Source organism: Eublepharis macularius, chromosome 2 (assembly GCF_028583425.1).
Source record: "Eublepharis macularius isolate TG4126 chromosome 2, MPM_Emac_v1.0, whole genome shotgun sequence".
Classification (NCBI taxonomy): Eukaryota; Metazoa; Chordata; class Lepidosauria; order Squamata; family Eublepharidae; genus Eublepharis; species Eublepharis macularius.
In genome coordinates this window covers 195,389,383-195,407,730 of record NC_072791.1, presented here as the reverse complement: position 1 = coordinate 195,407,730, position 18,348 = coordinate 195,389,383, and the positions used below count along the sequence as shown (strand labels likewise).

The 18,348-nt window shown below is 41.9% G+C and overlaps 1 protein-coding gene across 1 annotated transcript in view; it reads left to right on the top strand.

The window, feature by feature from the left end:
* Positions 1-349: 349 nt before the first annotated feature.
* Positions 350-18,348, top strand: part of TTC21B (tetratricopeptide repeat domain 21B) — a 49,950-nt gene continuing 31,951 nt past the window's right edge. The window contains exons 1-8 of the mRNA XM_054972400.1: positions 350-410; positions 3,035-3,164; positions 3,793-3,903; positions 9,272-9,438; positions 12,013-12,135; positions 13,424-13,581; positions 14,601-14,685; positions 15,101-15,199. Coding sequence (XP_054828375.1) covers positions 390-410; positions 3,035-3,164; positions 3,793-3,903; positions 9,272-9,438; positions 12,013-12,135; positions 13,424-13,581; positions 14,601-14,685; positions 15,101-15,199 — 894 coding nt within the window. The 5' untranslated portion in view covers positions 350-389. The remainder of the gene's footprint in view (positions 411-3,034; positions 3,165-3,792; positions 3,904-9,271; positions 9,439-12,012; positions 12,136-13,423; positions 13,582-14,600; positions 14,686-15,100; positions 15,200-18,348) is intronic.

The following is an 18,348-nucleotide window of genomic DNA, read 5'->3' as shown; positions in this document are numbered from 1 at the left end:
AAGTCTAGATTCAGCTCCAATAGCACCTTAGAGACCAACTTGATTTCCAGAAGAGGACCTTCCAGAATCGGGAGCGCTGACCCTCGAAAGCTCGCCCCCTGGAAAGTCTTTTAAATCCCACTGGAGCCGCATTCTTGTCTCCTGCGGCAGACCAACCACTCCCCATTTGAAACGATCCCCTCGGCAAAAGGAACCTCCTCCCCTCCCGCCCCACTTCTCCAACGGAGCCAATGGGAGCGCTGGCCATCCTGCCGGCGCTTGCGCTCCAGTCGGGGCGAGGCGTCCCTGCCCGGGCAAGCGCTCCCTTCCCTGTGGCCACGCCCCCTGGCGCTGCGGGCGGAGGCGCTTGTGTGTTGGCAACGTTGTTGCGGCGGCTGTTTCCGGCGGCCATGGATGCCTCCCCGCTGCAGGTTGGTCTCGGGCGCTCCTCCTGCCCGGTTCTGCCGCTCCAGAAGTCTCCCTCGTCGCTTGCATCGCGCCTTCCTCCTTGCTAGGGAACGCGCCGGCGCCTCCTTTGCTTGCGGCCCGCTTGCTTTTGTTCCCCGCCGTAGGGAGGCCCATCCTCCCAACCTTGTTTGCTGGGAGGCAGAGATGCTGCTTGCTGGCGAGAGCCGCCGGTTCTCTTACAGCTGGCACCGGGATCCAGGCTTCTCAGCCGGTGTATTTTGTGTGGGCTTTGCCCGCGGGCTTTTCTTTCCCTGGGGAACCTTTCCTTTTCTACTCCCAGCTCGGTATGTATTTAGCACGGGCTAGGTTTGGCCTCCCTCCCACAGATACAGCTATAGGATTGGAGTCCAGGGGCACCTTCGAGACCAACAAGATCTTCAGCTTTCGAGAGTCAGAGCTGCCTTCGTCAGATACAGGTTTCTGAAGTCCTGCTGCTCTGTTGCAGACTACCTACTTGCAGCTGTTACCTTGGCTGCTTTCACACATTCTGATTAATGCACTTTTAAGTCCAGTTCAAATCCACTTGCAAAGTGCACTGAAAGAGGACTGAAACTGTATTATTCAGAATGCGTGAACGGTTTCCTGCAGCAGACTTATAAAACCACACACGTGTGTGCATTTTTCAAGAACTAGTGTGTACAAACTTCTCAGGACAGTTATGCAGGGAATGCCAGTTTTCTGCAGCATATGAGTGAAATGTGGGAGTGAAATGCAGTCAGGTAAGCTTCTTTAGACACATGTATTTGGGAAGCCCCATAATTTGTTCTCAGCTGTGTCTTACCCCCACATTTTATTGGTTTGCAGGTGGGGATGGGTGTAGCAAGCAAGCTGTGTGGTATTGTCTTCACACGTTACCTTTGTGCCTACGGATTACCATTGTGCCTGTGCATCAGTACAATAACATTATAAATTGTAAGAGCATGGTGTGCTTATAAAAATAAAATTTACGTGTTTCAGAACAACAGCTGCCAATATGCGGTTTCTGATGTGCATTGCATTGTTTCGCCTTCATACTTTAGGGAGAGTTCACGTTACACAGCAACAAATCTGTTTGCATCGTCACCCACAGTGTGAACAAACACTGGCAAGCATGAACATCTTGGTGTTACATATGACAATTCCAAATTATGTTTGAAACCTATTTAGCATACACTGAAAAGGTTGCGCTCCACTTGTGCAGGGAGAATTCTCACAGTAGGACTCTGTGTTCTCTTCTAAGTTGAGCCTGCAACTTGTACAAGAGGGCGTTAATGGGGAATGGGGGAGAGGTGCAAAAGTGCCATCCAGATCCCCATTTAGCCCCTCCCTCTGTGTGCTATGCAGATTATTAATGCTCAGGAGCATGTGCTCAGCTCTATCAGAGCCTGCAACTTGTGAGCCACATTTGTTTACTGACGCAAATTTGTTTGCTGATGCCAGTGTGTACACGCTTGCTTCTTTATGTGTGAATCATTCTTTAAAAAAGTGAAATATTAGTGCTAAAGCATGAATGCTGAAGTCACATTAGTCCCCATCTGATGTCTATTTGCCTGTGTCATGGTGGAGGTGGAGGGGTGGGAGGAAGGAAAAATTATCTTTCTAAGACTGAATAAGTGCGGAACTACAAGTGACAGAAGGCACAGATTGGAGACTTGTCAGCTTCCCTCAAGTTTTGATGGGAAATGTAGGCAGCTTGGCGGAATGTTGGACAAGTGACAGTTGAAAAGTCCATTGGACAGCAGTTGGAGAGCCAAGCTGCAAGACCAGGATGCCTACATTTCCCATCAGAACTTGAGGGAAGCTGACCAGTGTCCAACCTGTGTCATTCATCACTTGTAGCTTGGCCATCAGCTATGGTACTTGAAAGAGAGGTGGAGTGAGATGGAAATGTACACTCCAGTGCTAGCTGGTGGGGTCCGCACAGAGAAGTTTGTTTTTATGCTGCCTTTCCAGAGAACCTGGCTGAGGAGGCTTACAAAATGAAACATAAAAGAAACCATAAAACATTTTAGAAAATTAATTAAAACCCAAGGTTGAAAACCCAGCCAGAGCATTAAAAAACATAGATAAAGCATCTTGAAATGAATACCAGTGTTCAGACTGAACTAAAATGATGGTTAAAAAAAATCAACCCCTTAATAGCCTAGGTAAACAAATTAAATAAAGGATCATTTGTTCTGTTTTTAAGGGCCTCAACAGTTCTGGAAAAGGATTTTTAAAAAAAAATAAATGGTGTACCGCAAAAAAATAGAAAAGAGGGGGCCACACAAAGACACAACAAAGGAAAAAAGGCAAATGGTGCAAAGGGAAGAGTCTTTAATGTTTATATAAGACAGGTAAGACACAGATACAGACGTCAGACTCTTCCCTTGCGCCATTTGCCTTTTCCCCCCATCATACCTCAAAACAAGACAGTTGTGGCGTAGGATTGAAATTAAATGATCTCTTAAAGACTGAGCACTGAAGTAGACTATGAAACTCTACAGAACTAATTGATAAAGACGATTAATGCTGTTTTCTTTCCCAAACAGCAAAAAAGTACCTCTACCCTTTCTCATTTTATGAATGTACTCCCTTGTCTTGTTGACGCTTAACCATTTCCTTTTAGGCCTTAATTAATTACTATTGCCAAGAAGGCTACTTTCGGCATGTCCAAACAGTTGCGAACGAGGGACTCAAGATGTTCAGCAATGACCCAGTATTTGTTTTCTACCGGGCTTATGGCATGCTGATGGAAGGTAACGACTGATTTTGAAAGTTTGACATTTTGTGTTTCTGCTGAAAAGCCATAAGCGCAGAATATCCTCATCATGAATCTTTTATGGCTCTTCTAGTTTGGTCTTAATTTAAATCTTCAGCACCCTTTGAAATTATTACCGCCACGTCTAGTACGTGTCATTCAAGATGAGTGGCAGATGTTACAAAATCCTCCTTCTGCAAAAGTCCCATTTTCTTAGTGAATGGAAAATGAAGGGGGTGGAGGCTTCTGTGCATTCTGCTAGCGTTGTAGTCTCTACATTCTTGAAAAGTGCTTTCTGAATCTTACTACTTTTGAAGAAGTTCTTGTTTTTATCAATTTTAACTGTTCACTGCCCAGAGCCCCTGGGGATGGGCAGTATATAAATGGAAAAAATAAAAAAAAATTGGAATAAAAATAAAAATAAAATAAATAACTACTTTTGGTCTTAAATAATGAAGAGTAAAGCTTACAGAGGCCATTCTAGAGTAACTCTCCCAAATGAAATGCATATCATTTTTAAAAATGTTTTTGAAGTGATATCAGCACAAGGTAATTTCATCAGGTAAGCACAGATCCTATTGCACAAAAAAAGAATACAGCTTACCTTGTCAAGTTTGTCTATTTAGGATTCACTCAGGAGGCTCTCTTGGAGTTTGAATCTGTTAAAAACAAGGAAGATGTATCCCTTTGCACAATGATGGCGTTCATCTATGCTGAGAAAAAGAACCCAAATCCAGGTATGGTTTCAGTAATCTTCATAGCTAGTAAAACTGTGCAAACATGACTGTAATGAAAGGGTTGGTTTACCTTTTTTTCCTGTTTCCAGGCTAGCATGAAAGCATTATTACCTGTCTTGAGCTTTACAGGTAGTTTGAGCGAGAAGATCAAAGTATTCCTTGAGATGCAAAGCCATCAGCCACAGCAGCCTTCCAAAAGTTGGGCTGGAGTCTTGCTTTTTGAGCCATTGCTCCTCTGTGAAAACCAAGAGGAGTCCAGGGTCCCAAGTAGCTTTACTGGATTTTAATGCGGGGTGTGAGTGTGTGTGCAGGCTTTGATTTGGTGCTTTACATGCAGAAGGTCTCAGATTCAATCTCTGGTGTTTCTAGTTAAAAGGGTCAGGTAGCAGGTGATATCAAAGACCTCTTCTGAAGTCCTTGGAGAGCCAATGGTAGTCTGAGTAGACAGTCCTGAGCTTGATAGACCAAGGGTCTGATTCAGCATAGCGCAGCTTCATGTGTTCCATGTGTTTTCCTTGTTCTGCTCCTTCACAGTTTGATTGGTCATTGTTCCTTTCTGCTCCATTATAAGCTGCCTCCTCATATTAGCAGAGCCCACTTGGACTGTGTAACAAGGTACGTACTAGCCATGTACACACATTACAGTAAATGCTCATGCAATCTAGCCCTGTGCATAAGTAACGCTGAATGTACGTACAGTCCATGTACAGTGTACACTTCGTTATTTCTTTGTACATGCATTGAGTAATTCTTACGTTACATAAGTAAGAATAAGTAAGTAAGAATAAGTAAGTTACATAAGCCCTGTGCATAAGTAACGCTGAATGTACGTACAGTCCATGTACAGTGTACACTTCGTTATTTCTTTGTACATGCATTGAGTAATTCTTACGTTACATTCAGTACATATACATCTGAATGCATGATTTAAACCCCATATTCATTCAGATAATGGTTTCTGGTTTTATTTTTAAAATGAATGTACATTTGGCTCTTTCTTACAAACAAATGTATTCGCTTATGGGCAGAGGGTACAAACGTTCACTGTCATATATGTACCGGGCTTTTATGTACAGTAAATAAATCTGCCCTTCCCACAGCCCTATTATCTTCCCTAGACTTTTCTTCCTTTCTAGGGTCTTTTCCACACAGGGCTTTTTCATCGTTTCTGCACATACTGCACCAAGTTTTGCACGCGTGGTCAAAATACTGCAATATAGTCTTCAGACTGCTTCCCAGATTTTTTTTGCATTCCACACAGGAAAAATCTGTATCTGCCACAAAATTGAACTTTCCCCAACTTTTCCACAGCTTTTCTCCTGCACATATACCCTGATGTTTTTTTTCCAGCAAAGTCAAACCGGGGCTTTTTTGAAGTTCAGAATGCTTTCTTTGGTATGAGGGCTGCCCCTGGCCATGCCTTTTGCCCTCCCCTTTATCCCCCTGCATCCTGATTGGTTGAACAATGACCAATCTAGGGTTTTTTTCCAGAATCTTTTTTTAAAAAACAACAACGTTGCAAGGTTGGTGTTTTTTTAAAAAAGTCTTGCAACTGATGGCAGAAAAACCCACTGCAATATGGCTAACACAAAAACTCTGCAGAGAGCCCTAAATCTCACTTGATATTTTAATTTCCCTCTGTGTTTCCTGTACTTTTTAGTCCGTTCCTTTTCTGCATTAAAAAAAAATATTTTTAAACAAAAACACATTGCAAGTTTGGTGCTTTAGAACAAACAAAACAAAACCCTTGCAGGTTTCCTCAGCTGATCAACCCATGAAACTGATGCATTCCTCAGAAAGCCCGCAGCAGAAACTGGGCATTTTTCTAGTGCAGAAAAAATAAACAGACATGACTTCGGTTCATCTCCCTCAAGTGCAGAATTACAGAGGCTCAAAGTAGATGCGATCTTTGTGAATTAGATATCCAGAAAACTTGATGTAAGTGTGCACGTGCGAAATACCTAGAACCAACGTGCCGCCTTGATTTTGTGATTTCATGTCAGCCAGATTACTTTGCTGGAAAAGATATTAAGCCTTTCTCCTCTCCTCTGAAAGGCCTTGACCACCACAGGTGGCATCCATTGAACGCCAAAAGATGAACATTTCAGGTACAATTGAAAAAGAATTGTGTGTGTGTGTGTGTTTTAAAAAAAGAAAATAGCTCTGTGGGTTGGATCCAGCATTCCATCAACGGGAGATGCTGGCAGTTGTGGATTTCCTCTGCTTTCTTCTCCCCCACTGAGCAGCCATTTCTGCCCCACTGAGCAGCTTTCTTCTGCCCCACTGAGCAGCCATTTCTGACATCAGAAAAGTTGACGCCCAGGATTATGGGACCTTCCTGGAGTAAAAGCCACATGGGGTGCAGAGACGGGAGGCAAGGGACAACGGTGCCTCCTTCACCTTCTGTCATCTGTGGGGGAGAATGGCAGTCAGCACCTACCTATATGTGTGATTTCTACAGTCATGTCAAAAATCATAGTTCGTGGCGGGCAAGCATTTCCCCCTGGCTACCACATGCTGGAGTGACCCTGTACAGCATAACGCTATTATATCATTCATTGTAGTAGGTGCTGCATTTTATGATACTTATGTGTCAGTGCATCATATTTTAGGGTAGGGTTTTTAGTAATTCCATACAAGTAATTGGAAATTTGGCATCAGAATTGTTTCAGATTAAATTAAGAATAGACATTTCCACAAACCATCAATTGAGGTCGCCAGGAATCTTTGCAAGAATGATTTTCTAGCTGAGCACAATCGTAACATTTCTGTGATTTCTCGTAACCAGTTTTTAAATATAAGCTTGAGAGGTTGTTAGATCATACTTAAAGTTCACCAGTTACCCTGCTGTAGCTCACATCTCTGAGTGTAAAGACAAGGGAAGAAAAAAAGGCACTTCCATAGAGTTACGTTTCAAAATAGGAATGAGTTCTGAATACACAGATTTAAACATCCTCTTAAAAAGTGTATTGCTGTATCAATATTCTGAACAATGCCCCAGAATAAAGATCAAACCATCTACAAAATGGGGCCATGTGCGTACAGGGTTGGTATTTTTTGCAAACCTGGGGAGTCTTCCACTTTTTCAGAAAAATCTTAAATTGTAAAACAATAAAGGAGGGGAGGAATAAAACGTTTTGGTGAAAGGAGGAATAAGAAGGAAGATGTGGGCATAGAAGGAAAGCAAGAAAGTAGAGTAATAGAAGTGATGGGGACTGGAGGAAGGCACGGAAGCAGGAAAACCAGCGCAACTGTTGGGGAAACAGTAGGCAGAATGGTCGATGGGGGAACAGAAGGAACCAAGCAAAGGAGAAAAGTCATGGGGGCTGTGAGAAGGAGGGAAGAAAGGAAAATGGAGGTCGGTTCAGGAGGAAGATCAGCTAGGGTGGATGAGGTCCACACACACACCCCACCCCCGGGAGTCCTTATGGATGAAATAGATTTTTGTAGCCTGCATTTTGTGAGTCTGCAGATGGATTCCACTTTTGACCTCTGCTATGCCTAACGTCAGAATAGAGCAACAAATTCTTTACTGCTATTCATAACTTTGATATAACTAAGTATTGGCCACATTTGACCAGCTAACATTGTATGTAACTGTGTAAAGGATAGAATTTTCTTGCTGCAATTCTGTTTTTCATGTATCTTTTGAGAAACATAAATCCTTACCTACAGAACACTTTAAAAAGTTATTTTTTATTTGATTTTTATCCAGTCCACTCTCCAAAGACCACACACTGACGTACATGGTTGTAAATCCCCATTTTTTTCTTACTCCAACCCTGTAAGATAGATTAGGCTGAGAGACAGTGACTGGCCCAGGGACACCTAGTGAGTTTCGTATCAGAGCAGGGATTTGAACCTGGGGTCTCTCTCATCATACGCTTTAACTGCTACACAGCATGAGTCTTCCTAGAATGAAATTTGTATCTTATATCAAGTAAGCTATGGCTGATAAGTAGCTGTCATATCTCATCCTTTCCTACCCTGAATTTATGAACTGTTTTGATGTAACTTCTGTGAGGAAGTGAAAAAACACTTCAGGACACATGATGGGTTGGAGCTACTAGAAGAGGTCCCAAAAGGAATTGGCAAAGCAGATCTTTTCCTTCGTCCCCAGTCAGCCTTCTGGTTGTCCCAAAACTCTTCTCTGAGGATGGGGGGAAGCCTTGCAAGCAAAATGTGGGGCTCTGCAGAAACAACAGGGAACAGGGTAAAATCGCCCTCCCTCCCTCTACCAATGTAAGCTGCAAGTGAAAAAAGAAGAAACAGGCAATTTTACCTTATTTCCCCCTTGTCATTGCAGTGTGGTATAGTGGTTACAGTTCCAGTCTAGGTTCTGGGAGAACCCAAGTTTGAATCTCAACCCTGTTGTGGAAATGTTGTTGTGGGTTTTCCGGGCTGTATTGCCGTTGTCTTGGCATTGTAGTTCCTGATGTTTCGCCAGCAGCTGTGGCTGGCATCTTCAGAGGTGTAGCAACCAAAAGACAGAGATCTCTCAGTGTCACAGTGTGGAAAAGATGTTGGCAAGTCATTTATATCTACTCAGGAGGGGTGGGGTTGAGCTGAGTCATCCTGTAAGAGTTTCCCAGGGTGTGGAATGCTAATGGCGGGAGGCTTCATTGTATCCTGAGGAGGTTCTTTTGCATATGGATTGGTGCTTGATGTACTAATCTTCTCTGCAGGGCTATTGTCGGGTATAGAGTGTTTTGTTAGCCTGGTGTTTTTCAGAACTGGAAACCATGCTCTGTTCATTCTTAAGGTTTCTTCTTTCCTGTTGAAGTTTTGCTTATGCTTGTGAATTTCAATGGCTTCCCTATGCAGTCTGACAAAGTAGTTGGAAGTGTTGTCCAGTATTTTGGTGTCCTGGAATAAGATACTGTGCCCTGTTTGAGTTAGGCTATGTTCAGCCACTGCTGATTTTTCAGGTTGTCCAAGTCTGCAGTGTCTTTCATGTTCTTTTATTCTTGTCTGGATGCTACGCTTTGTGGTCCCGATGTAAACTTGTCCACAGCTGCAGGGTATACGGTATACTCCTGCAGAGGTGAGGGGGTCTCTACTGTCTTTTGCTGATCGTTGTTGTGGAAGTTCACCGGGTGACCTTGGGCCAGTCACACACTCTCAGCCTAACCTACCTCACAGGAGTAGTGTGGCGGGGGCGGAGGGGAATGATGTTGCACACTTCTTTGAGTCCCCCATTCGGGAGGACAATGGGGTATAAATAATCAAAGTAAATAAAATAAAGAAGAGATAAGATATAAATGTAAGAAAGGGAGCTGAAGTGAAACAAAAGCAGTATTCAGAAACAGTGAGCCGTTTGGGCACATGAGTTGTACCTTTTTAATCATCTGCACCAATTTTGTTTCAGATCGAGAAGTGATCGTGGAACTTGATGCAAAACTGAGAGACCATCGTAAGGTAGCAGGACAGCAGGCGCTGTATTATGCCGGCTTGTTCTTGTGGCATCTTGGCCGGCATGAGAAGGCACGCGAATATGTTGACAGAATGATCAAGATCTCTAATGGCAGCAGAGAGGTACAGCCTTTTTCTTTATTCATGTTCCATCTGCCTAAGTCTGCTTGCTTATAAGACGAGGCTTGTTAGCCCCTCAGCTATGTTGAGTCATTCTTTAGATCATAGCTGATTATAACTGCGTCTTTTAACTCTCGAGAAACGTTTTGGCAGAACCAGCACTGCTGAAAAATAGCCTGATGGTTTCTTTTCAGTTTGTTGTTTAGCATGTGTGATTCACTAACTGCCCTGAATCACTGGCCAGCAGTGTTACTTGAGGCAGTTCAAAGTAAATGATTCTTTGTCACAGATGCTTCCAGTCATGTTTACATTGAAATGACATGTTCCTTGTACAAATGTTAGGATATTCCAGAATAGTTTTCTTTCACTGCAGAATCCTACATTCAAAGAACTTTTATCCAATCAAAAATTGGCACATATAATTATGAAGTTTGGGAGTGACGGGAGAAGTAGCCATACTTGCATCTGGAAGGTTCCATTTGAGCCACTAGCTGGCTTTTGAGCTAGTTATGAATACATCTGAAGCTGCCTTATACTGAATTAAACCACTGGTAGCATAGTGGTTAAGTAGTTGGATTGCAGATCAGCACTCTGCTGGTTTGAATCCTACTACTGCCATGAGTTTAGCAGTAAGCCACCTCAGCCCCAGTTCCCCAGCTGAATTGTGGGGATAATAATAAAACTGACCTTATTCACCTCTCTGAGTGGGGCACTAATCTGTCTAGAAAAGCAGCATATAAGCGCAAGAGGCGTAGCCGTGTTAGTCTGTAGCAGTAGGACAGAGCAAGAGTCCAGTAGCACCTATAAGACTAACAAAATTTGTTAGTCTGAAGAAGTGAGCTGTGACTCACGAAAGCTCATATCCTACCATAAATTTTGTTAGTCTTATAGGTGCTACTGGACTCTTATGGTTGCTACTGGACTCTTGCTCTTTTCTACCATATAAGCGCAGTTGTTGTTGTTATTATTAAGGTCATAATTGTCTTCTCTTAACTGCCAGCAGCTTTTCAGGGTCTCAGGTAGAGGTTATTCATGGCACATACTGTATGCAAGATGCTGAAGATCGTCCCTGGGACCTTCTACGTGCAAAGAGGTGGTTTCCTACTGAGCCACAGCCCCTCCCTATAATCAAAACATAGTTGCCTTATACTGAGCTAAAACATGGGTCTATCAAGATTAAAGTTGTCTTCTCTGACCCGTAGTGGCCCTCCAGGGGTTCAGAAGTAGAAGTCTTTCGCCTGCTACCTGATCCTTTTAGCTGGATTGGAAATGAGATCATTTACATACAAAATAATACTGTGCCACTAGGCCATAGCCCTTCCCCTTAGATTGAGTCAGACCATTGGTTTCTCAAGGCTAGTGGTGTCTGCTCTGATTTGGAGTGGTTCTCCAGGATCTCGGGTCTTTTAAATCACTGATTAGCAGATCTTGTAGTGGAAGCTGCTGGGGATTAAACTGGGGACCTTCTGCATGTGGAGCAGATGTTCCAGTAGTGAACCATGGTCCCTTCTCAATAAATTTGTGTGTTTTTAGCTATGGCTTCCAATCTGCAAAACAAAGAAAATGATCTTGTGTGCTTCTTTTAAGAGTGAGCGTAGAAAGGATTTGCAGAGTACTTCATAAAAGTTCAGTGTAAAGTTTAAAAAGTTAAAAGTAGATTGTGGAAGTGGTCAGGAGCGTTTGTCTCTACCAACGGCTGGATCGCCAGCTGCAACTGTCTTTGGAGAGAATAAGTCAGGCCACAGTTATACATTACTGTAACTTCACCTGGAGAAAAATGCAACTGGAGACCACCACAGGGATTTATATTTCACTATTACTCTTAGCAATTGCTCAGATTTGATTCTAAGCTGAATTTGGAATGCAGGTGTTGACCTTAAAACCCTAAACAGCAATGAAGTGGGATACCTAAAGGATCGCTTCAACTCATAAAAGGCTGCCCATAACCTAAGATCAGTTGCTGCTTCCTTGTTTCATGTGCCCTTATTAAGAGATGTGAGATTGTTGGCCATGCAGGACGTCCTTTGGGAGGCTGTGGCCCCCAAACTGGAACCCCCTACCTAGGAAACTCTTCCTGCCCCTCTACCTTTTTGCCTTTCCAGAAATCTGACTGTACTATTGTGTTCCAGAAGGTATTTGGAAGTATATGAATTGAGTATAGTTAGGTGGGTAGCTGTGTTGGTCCTCAGTAGGACAGCAGGATTTGAGTCAACAGGATTTTCAGAGAGTAAGCTTCCAAGAGTCAGAGCTCCTTTCTTCAGACCAGTCCCTTAGGGTCATACCGATCTGACTTTTTCTACTGGTAATTGCTTCTTATTTTTATGACTGATTGTTAGTTTTATGATTTTTGTCAGTATGTTGCTATTTATTGCGATTTTGGTGGTTAACTGATAGTCTTGTTGCTGTTATAGTTGCTGATAGAGTTTTAGCTTTTCAAAATCTTACATGTTTTAAAATTGCCATTTGTCCACTACCTCAAATACCAATATTTTGTTGAAAGGCAGGATCTAAATGTTCTAAATAAAGCAAGACTCAACATTACTCTGATAAATTTTAATTTTTGTTTTTCTTCGACAGGGTTTCGTTTTGAAAGCGTGGATTGAAGTCACATGTGGGAAAGAAACGAGTGTTAAAAAAGCTGTGAAATACTTTGATGAAGGACTACAAAATGGGAACGATCTTTTTGCCCTGATGGGTAAGGTAAGTTTGTTTTTAAAGTTAAGTATTTAATCCTGCATAATCATAGACAGCAGAGCATATGCTTTAGATATAGAAGATCCCAGATTCAGTCCTTGGTTCTGTCCACTTAAAAGAGCATCAGGTAGTTGGCTAGGATTTGGAAAATACCTTCCTTCCTTCTGCCTGAGATACTGAAGAGCTACCACCAGTTTGAGTGAATGATACCGATAGACTCTTTGAATGGTAGTATCTTATGTTCATGTATAGCAGGCATACGATAACAAATCCAGCACACATAGGCCAACATGACTGGAAAGTGGTTTTTTTTTTGTTGGTTCGTTGATTTGCATTCAAGGAAACTGCATCCACAGGTGCGTTGGTCTTGCTGTGTCAGGTGAAGTGGGAGGAGAGGGCTGAAATTCAATGTCTAAAGTTTCAGTGTGCTGGAAAGTTAAGGTTTTCCAACTGTCATGTTTGAAGGCTAGTTCCAGGCATGGAATTCAGAAGGGATTGTGGAGGGTGGATTGTTTATTTGCAGAAATGGTTTAGAAATGCTGCAATTCGTTTTCTTTTTTGTGGTACGGACTGTGTTACATAGAGGACTCTAGCACAGAAAGTTGGTTTTCATCCTTAGTTCCCTGGAACTAAACGATTTTACCACCAAATAAGCCATCAATTATATTTAGTTTTAAATTCTGTTCCTTTTTAGCCTGGGGGCTCAAAAATGCAAAGGGTAACAGAAATCCAACTCTTTGTTTCTGGGGCTATTCAAGAACTTGGAAACTACCAGTCATAAATGGGTGCTCAGTAGGTAAAGAGAAAGAGGAAAGAAACTGCGGCAACAGCTTTAAAAGGAAGCATAAGAAAGTGATTACAGAAGCATTGAGGAGGAGGGGTGTAGAATTACTTTGAACGGTTTGGAGAGTGAGTGGTCTCTCCTGAGTGACCTTCTGCCCACCCCTGCCTTAAAGGAGTCACAGAAAAATTAGGCTGCATAAATTGTATCTTGTAGAGGAACGAGAGCAAAAAGACAGTAATGGGAAAATCTCAGAACCTAAAAAGGAAGTAACTAGTTAGTTCATTTGGTGTGGTGGTTTGGTGTAGTGGTTAAGAGCAGCAGGACTCTAATCTGAAGAGTGGGGTTTGAGTCCCTACTCCTCCACTTGAAGCCGGCCAGGTGACCTTGGGTCAGGCACAGCACTCGCAGAGCCCTCTCATAATAACACACTTTGTAAACTGGTCTGAGTGGCTGTTAAGTTGTCCTTGGGGTGGTGTATAAATCAAATGGTATTGTTGTTATTTTTTTTAGGCACAATATTTTGAAGCACGCCAGAATTACTCGGGAGCTTTGGAAACTGTGAATCAAATAATAGCCAGCTTCCCTCACTTCCTCCCAGCTTTTATAAAGAAAATGAAATTGCAGCTGGCTTTGCAAGACTGGGAACAAGCCACAGAAACAGCCCACAGGTGAGCTGTACTTAACTGATCTTGTTGAGCACCCTTAAAAATCCTGAAGAGTCCAGTAGCACCTTTAAGCCTAACCAACTTTACTGTACCATAAGCTTTTGAGAACCACAGTTCTCTTCGTCAGATACATCTTCTAGAACCACAGTTCTCTTCGTCAGATACATCTTTGAAAACCACAGTTCTTTTCATCAGATGCATCTGACGAAGAGAACTGTGGTTCACGAAAGCTTATGCTATAGTAAAGTTGGTTAGTCTTAAAGGTGTTACTGGACTCTTTACGATTTTGCTACTACAGACTAACATGGCTAACTCCTCTGGATCTATGGCCTTAAAAATCCTGTAATGCCTGAGCTGTCAGGCCCGTTTAGTAGATAAGCTTATGAAGGGAAGATGGTGCTCTTGGGGATGACTGATTTTCTTTTATCCTAATCTTGGTCTAGTCAGCAGTAATGAGGGAGAATTCCCCTTTTCCAAATAGCAATGTGGGTCACAAGTGAAGACGAAGTTTCATGCCCCTGATACTTTGTGCCAAAAAATGTATTATTCTTTAAGGTATCACAAGACCCATTCTTTTTAGATCCCTACAACAGTGCTTGTTAAGATTTTGTTGCAAGGCCTGAGACCTTTCCTGTTTTTAAGCTTAGTAGCATGGCTTATCTGTACCTTGAATGCAGCCACAGGAAAGCTTGGAAGGGAGGTGTGATGTATAAACTATAAACACTCAGAACTTCCTGTGAATTCAATCTGAAACATGGTACTTTATTTGCAGAAGGAAGGAGACTTCTTTTTTAAAAAAAACACTTTTAATATGGCTTCATCTTGATGGTTTAAGAGACTTGGGGGGGGGGTAGTTTCTGCCAACTGTGGTTGGTAACAAGTAAACCAGTTTGTTCAAGTTCGCTTTCTGGGGGTCATTGATCATAGAGAAGATATAGTCCTGTTCAAATTAACAGAATTGTATTCTGAAGGAAGACACGCTGTCGTAAAGCAAATTGTCTTGTCAAAATGCTTTGCTTCAGATTGTTGCAGAAAGATGCTCTTAACTTGGAAGCTATAAAGATGGAGGCCTTACACTGTTTATGCAGGGAAGGAAATATACCTGAGGTGAGTATTCTTTTTACACTGAAACTTCTTTGTATTGGCTTGTTCTTAAATGTGCATTATGAAAGTGTGCTCTGAATAAATGAAAAAGATGGCCTTTCCTGCCGTAATTTCCGAAAACAATTCTGTGAGGCAGTAACTGAGGAGTTTAAAAGTCCATATGTGAAGGTATTTTGCGAGAAAAATGGATAATGGATGCAATATATAGTTCAGTTAACATTATTTAACAAGGGTATTTTGTACTGTCACTCTTTTAGAAAATTTCTAGCAGTATATTAAATAACATGTGTAGGTATATATTATAGTTGCTTCATACTGTTCCTGCGTAAGATTACATTTTCTGATTTTGAGATTTTTCAACATCCAGCAGGGTTTCTGTCCCCCAGTTTTATAAGTAAACATTATCTTTCTTTTCTAGGCCTCCTCGAAGTTGGCAGATTTAATTAGTGCACTGGAGAAACTTGAACCACATAATCCTCAGCTCTTCTGCAAAACAGCATTAGTTTTCAGCAGAACAGTAAGTGGGCATTTTAAAAGAAACTGCAGATAATGACCACAGCCCATTCGTTCTCATGTAAATCCAGACAACCTTCAGGGGTTTATCAGTTGTGTGAGGAACTAAACATTCTACATAGACCGTGGTAGCATTTCCCTTCATAGAATGTGAAGCTTCTGCATTTGTTAGCTTTTAAAAAATTGTTCCTGTTGAGCACACTCCTGTACACACATATGCTGATAAATTTTTTATATTAGAATTGAGATGGACTTAACAATGAGCCGAATTCCTCTCATTGATATTTGGCTGGTTTTTGTTTATGAAGTGGTAATTTGTAACGTTTCTTGATAACTTTGTAGAGCCTTGATAACTGTGGTTAAAAAAGATTTCTTAATAGATTTCTGCTAAAAGTAGGGTTGTCAGGTCCCTCTCCCCTCCTGTCAGGAGAGGGGGGTCCCGGCACACCTCATGCTGCTCACGTGTTCCTCTTTGTGCACTCCTGGTGCATGTGTGATGATGTCACTTCCAGGAGTGACATCATCATCTGACTGCACAAAGGCTCCTGCACTCTGCATGGGGCCGATTTGATCTGTTTGGGGCCAAAAGCAGCCCCAAACAAAGTGCGGGAACAGTTGCATGGCCAGCGCAACGACGTCACTCCTGGAAATGATGTTGTCATGCCTCCCAGGAGCGAGGGCTTTCTGTTTGTGAAAAATGGGTCACTGAATTAATTTGCCAGGGCAAAAACATGATATAAACAGAGGTAGGTAACTGTGGGCTGTGCTCATGGCAAGTGAGTGAAATGGACACATGAAACTGCCTTGTACTGAGTCAGACCATTGGTCCCTCAAGATCAGCATTGTCTGCTCAGACTAGCAGCAGCTCTCCAGGGTTTCCAGTAAAGGTCTTTCGCATCACTTACTACCTGATTCTTTTTACTGAAGATACTGGGGATTGAGCCAGGGACCTTCTCTGTGCTGAGCAGATGCTCCAGCATTGAGCCATAGCCCCTGAACTGTTTGTCATGATTTGGTGACAAAGTAGGGGATGGGGGAGGTGGGTGATCAGTATTGCTCAAGATTGGTAGTCATGTGCATTGGCCTTGATTCTGAATTTGGTAGTGTGAAGCTCTGGCTGTTGGAATCAGCAAATTAGGTCATTATGGTTTCTCCCAGCAATATCTATTGTCTGTGAATATGGCACAGGCGAGGGTCCTGATTAAACAGAGAATCCTAGATGTGGAAAGGCAACATCACCTGACCAGAGTTGAGAACTATTTATTGGAAAGAAGTATTATGAATAGGGTTACCCTATTAAGATATGATGTCTTACCCGCTGCTGTCCTGGAAGGCAAATATAAAAAGACACCTTATGAAAAATGTTTGTGCCCATGTGGAGATGGGGATGTCGAGTCCCTATTACATGTTTTCTTTGAGTGTAAAATACATAATCATATTAGGGAAATATATATTAAACCTATAATTGATAGTCTTCTGGGGAAAGAGAGAAAAAATTATATTACAATCATGTTAGCAGACGGGAATAGGGAAATGACGCTCCAAGTGGCAAAATATGGCTGGATGGTCATTAATAGGAGGAAATCCTGGCTTAGTGTGCAGAATCCTAGATAAGTATTGTTATAATTTGATAATATAAGGTAATTTGAATTTTAGGTATTTATATTATGTAAATTATAGTAAGCTACAATTTTAATGATTGCCTGGATATTTTAAGTTTATATTGTTGCCAAATAATTATGCTTTTAGAACTGATCAGTTTTATTTTATTTAAAGATTGGTTTATTAAGTAAATTTCTAAAGGTGGTAATTTGTTGAAATATGTACCTTTTAAATATTTATTTTAAAATGGCGTGTGTCTCGCTGATGTGCAATCATGCAATTTTGAATTGATTTCAAGCATGTGATGGCCTCTGGGTAATAAACTTTGTTGTTGCTGCTGATTTTTATCCCTCTGTTCTGAAAGTCAGTTTGCCCAAAATGGCAACCCAAGCCACCCCCACAAAATAAAGTATGAAGAGAAGCAACAATAAAATTAAAATTATCCGTAGAACCATTTAAAAACTACAAAATAAAAGATGTGTCACAGTTCACCAGCAGCATATGATTTCCACTGGACAGAGATTACACACATAGACCAAAAGAAAGAGCTGTAATGAAGGTGCTGGGATTTTTAGCAGGGAAGAGTATTTCAAAGGCATGGTGCCTTAACCAAGAAGGCCCTGGCGCTAGTCATCACGCGCCATACTTCCATTGGCTGGGGAAGTCAGACAAGGGCCACAAATAAAGATCTCAGTAAATGAGCAAGTTTGTACAAGAGCAAACACTCATTTGTTTGTCCCAGGTACAAGTTGTTCAGGTGTTGAAACATCAAATCCTGAATGGGAAGGGCCCCATAGCGCAGTGGTAGAGCATCTGCTTGGCATGCAGCAAGTCCCAAGTTCAATCCCCAGGATCAAGTAGTAGGTGATGTAAAAGGCCTCTGCCTGAGACCCTGGAGAGCTGCTGCCGATCTAAGTAGACAATACTGACCCAGATGGACCAATGGTCTGGTTCAATATAGAGCAGCCTCACATATATGAAACCAACGGGAAGCCAGTATAATTCTTGGAGCGCACATCTAATGGAAGAGAACTGTGATTCTCGAAAGCTTATGCTACAGTAAAGTTGGTTACTCTTAAAGGTGCTACTGGACTCTTTTCAATTTTGCTACTACAGAATAAAACAGCTAACTCCTCTGGATCTTGGAGCACAGTTTGCAGTGACCTAACCCTGCTTGCAAACTTGACCCAAGCATGTTTTGGACCTGTCTTTGAAGTGAATCTTCGAAGACGTAGAGAGCATTGCAGTATCTAACATAGACATGACCATAGCCTAAATTACCTTAGCAAGGGCATTCTTTTCTGAGAAAAAGTACTTCTAGCATTCCAACTGGAGTTTGTTAAAATTCAGTTCAAGCCACTTGGGCTTCCACAGTTTTTCGATAAAGTGATATAGATGGAAAAATCCGCACTTTGTTTTGTGCATAGTCACACCTAAAAATGCAAGAAAGGTTCCTCCAACACTTGTTTCAGTTGTGATATGCCCAAAAAAGTGTTATTGCGTTACGCTTTTGTTAATGTTTGTGGCTGTTTCCAATATTTGTACACAGAG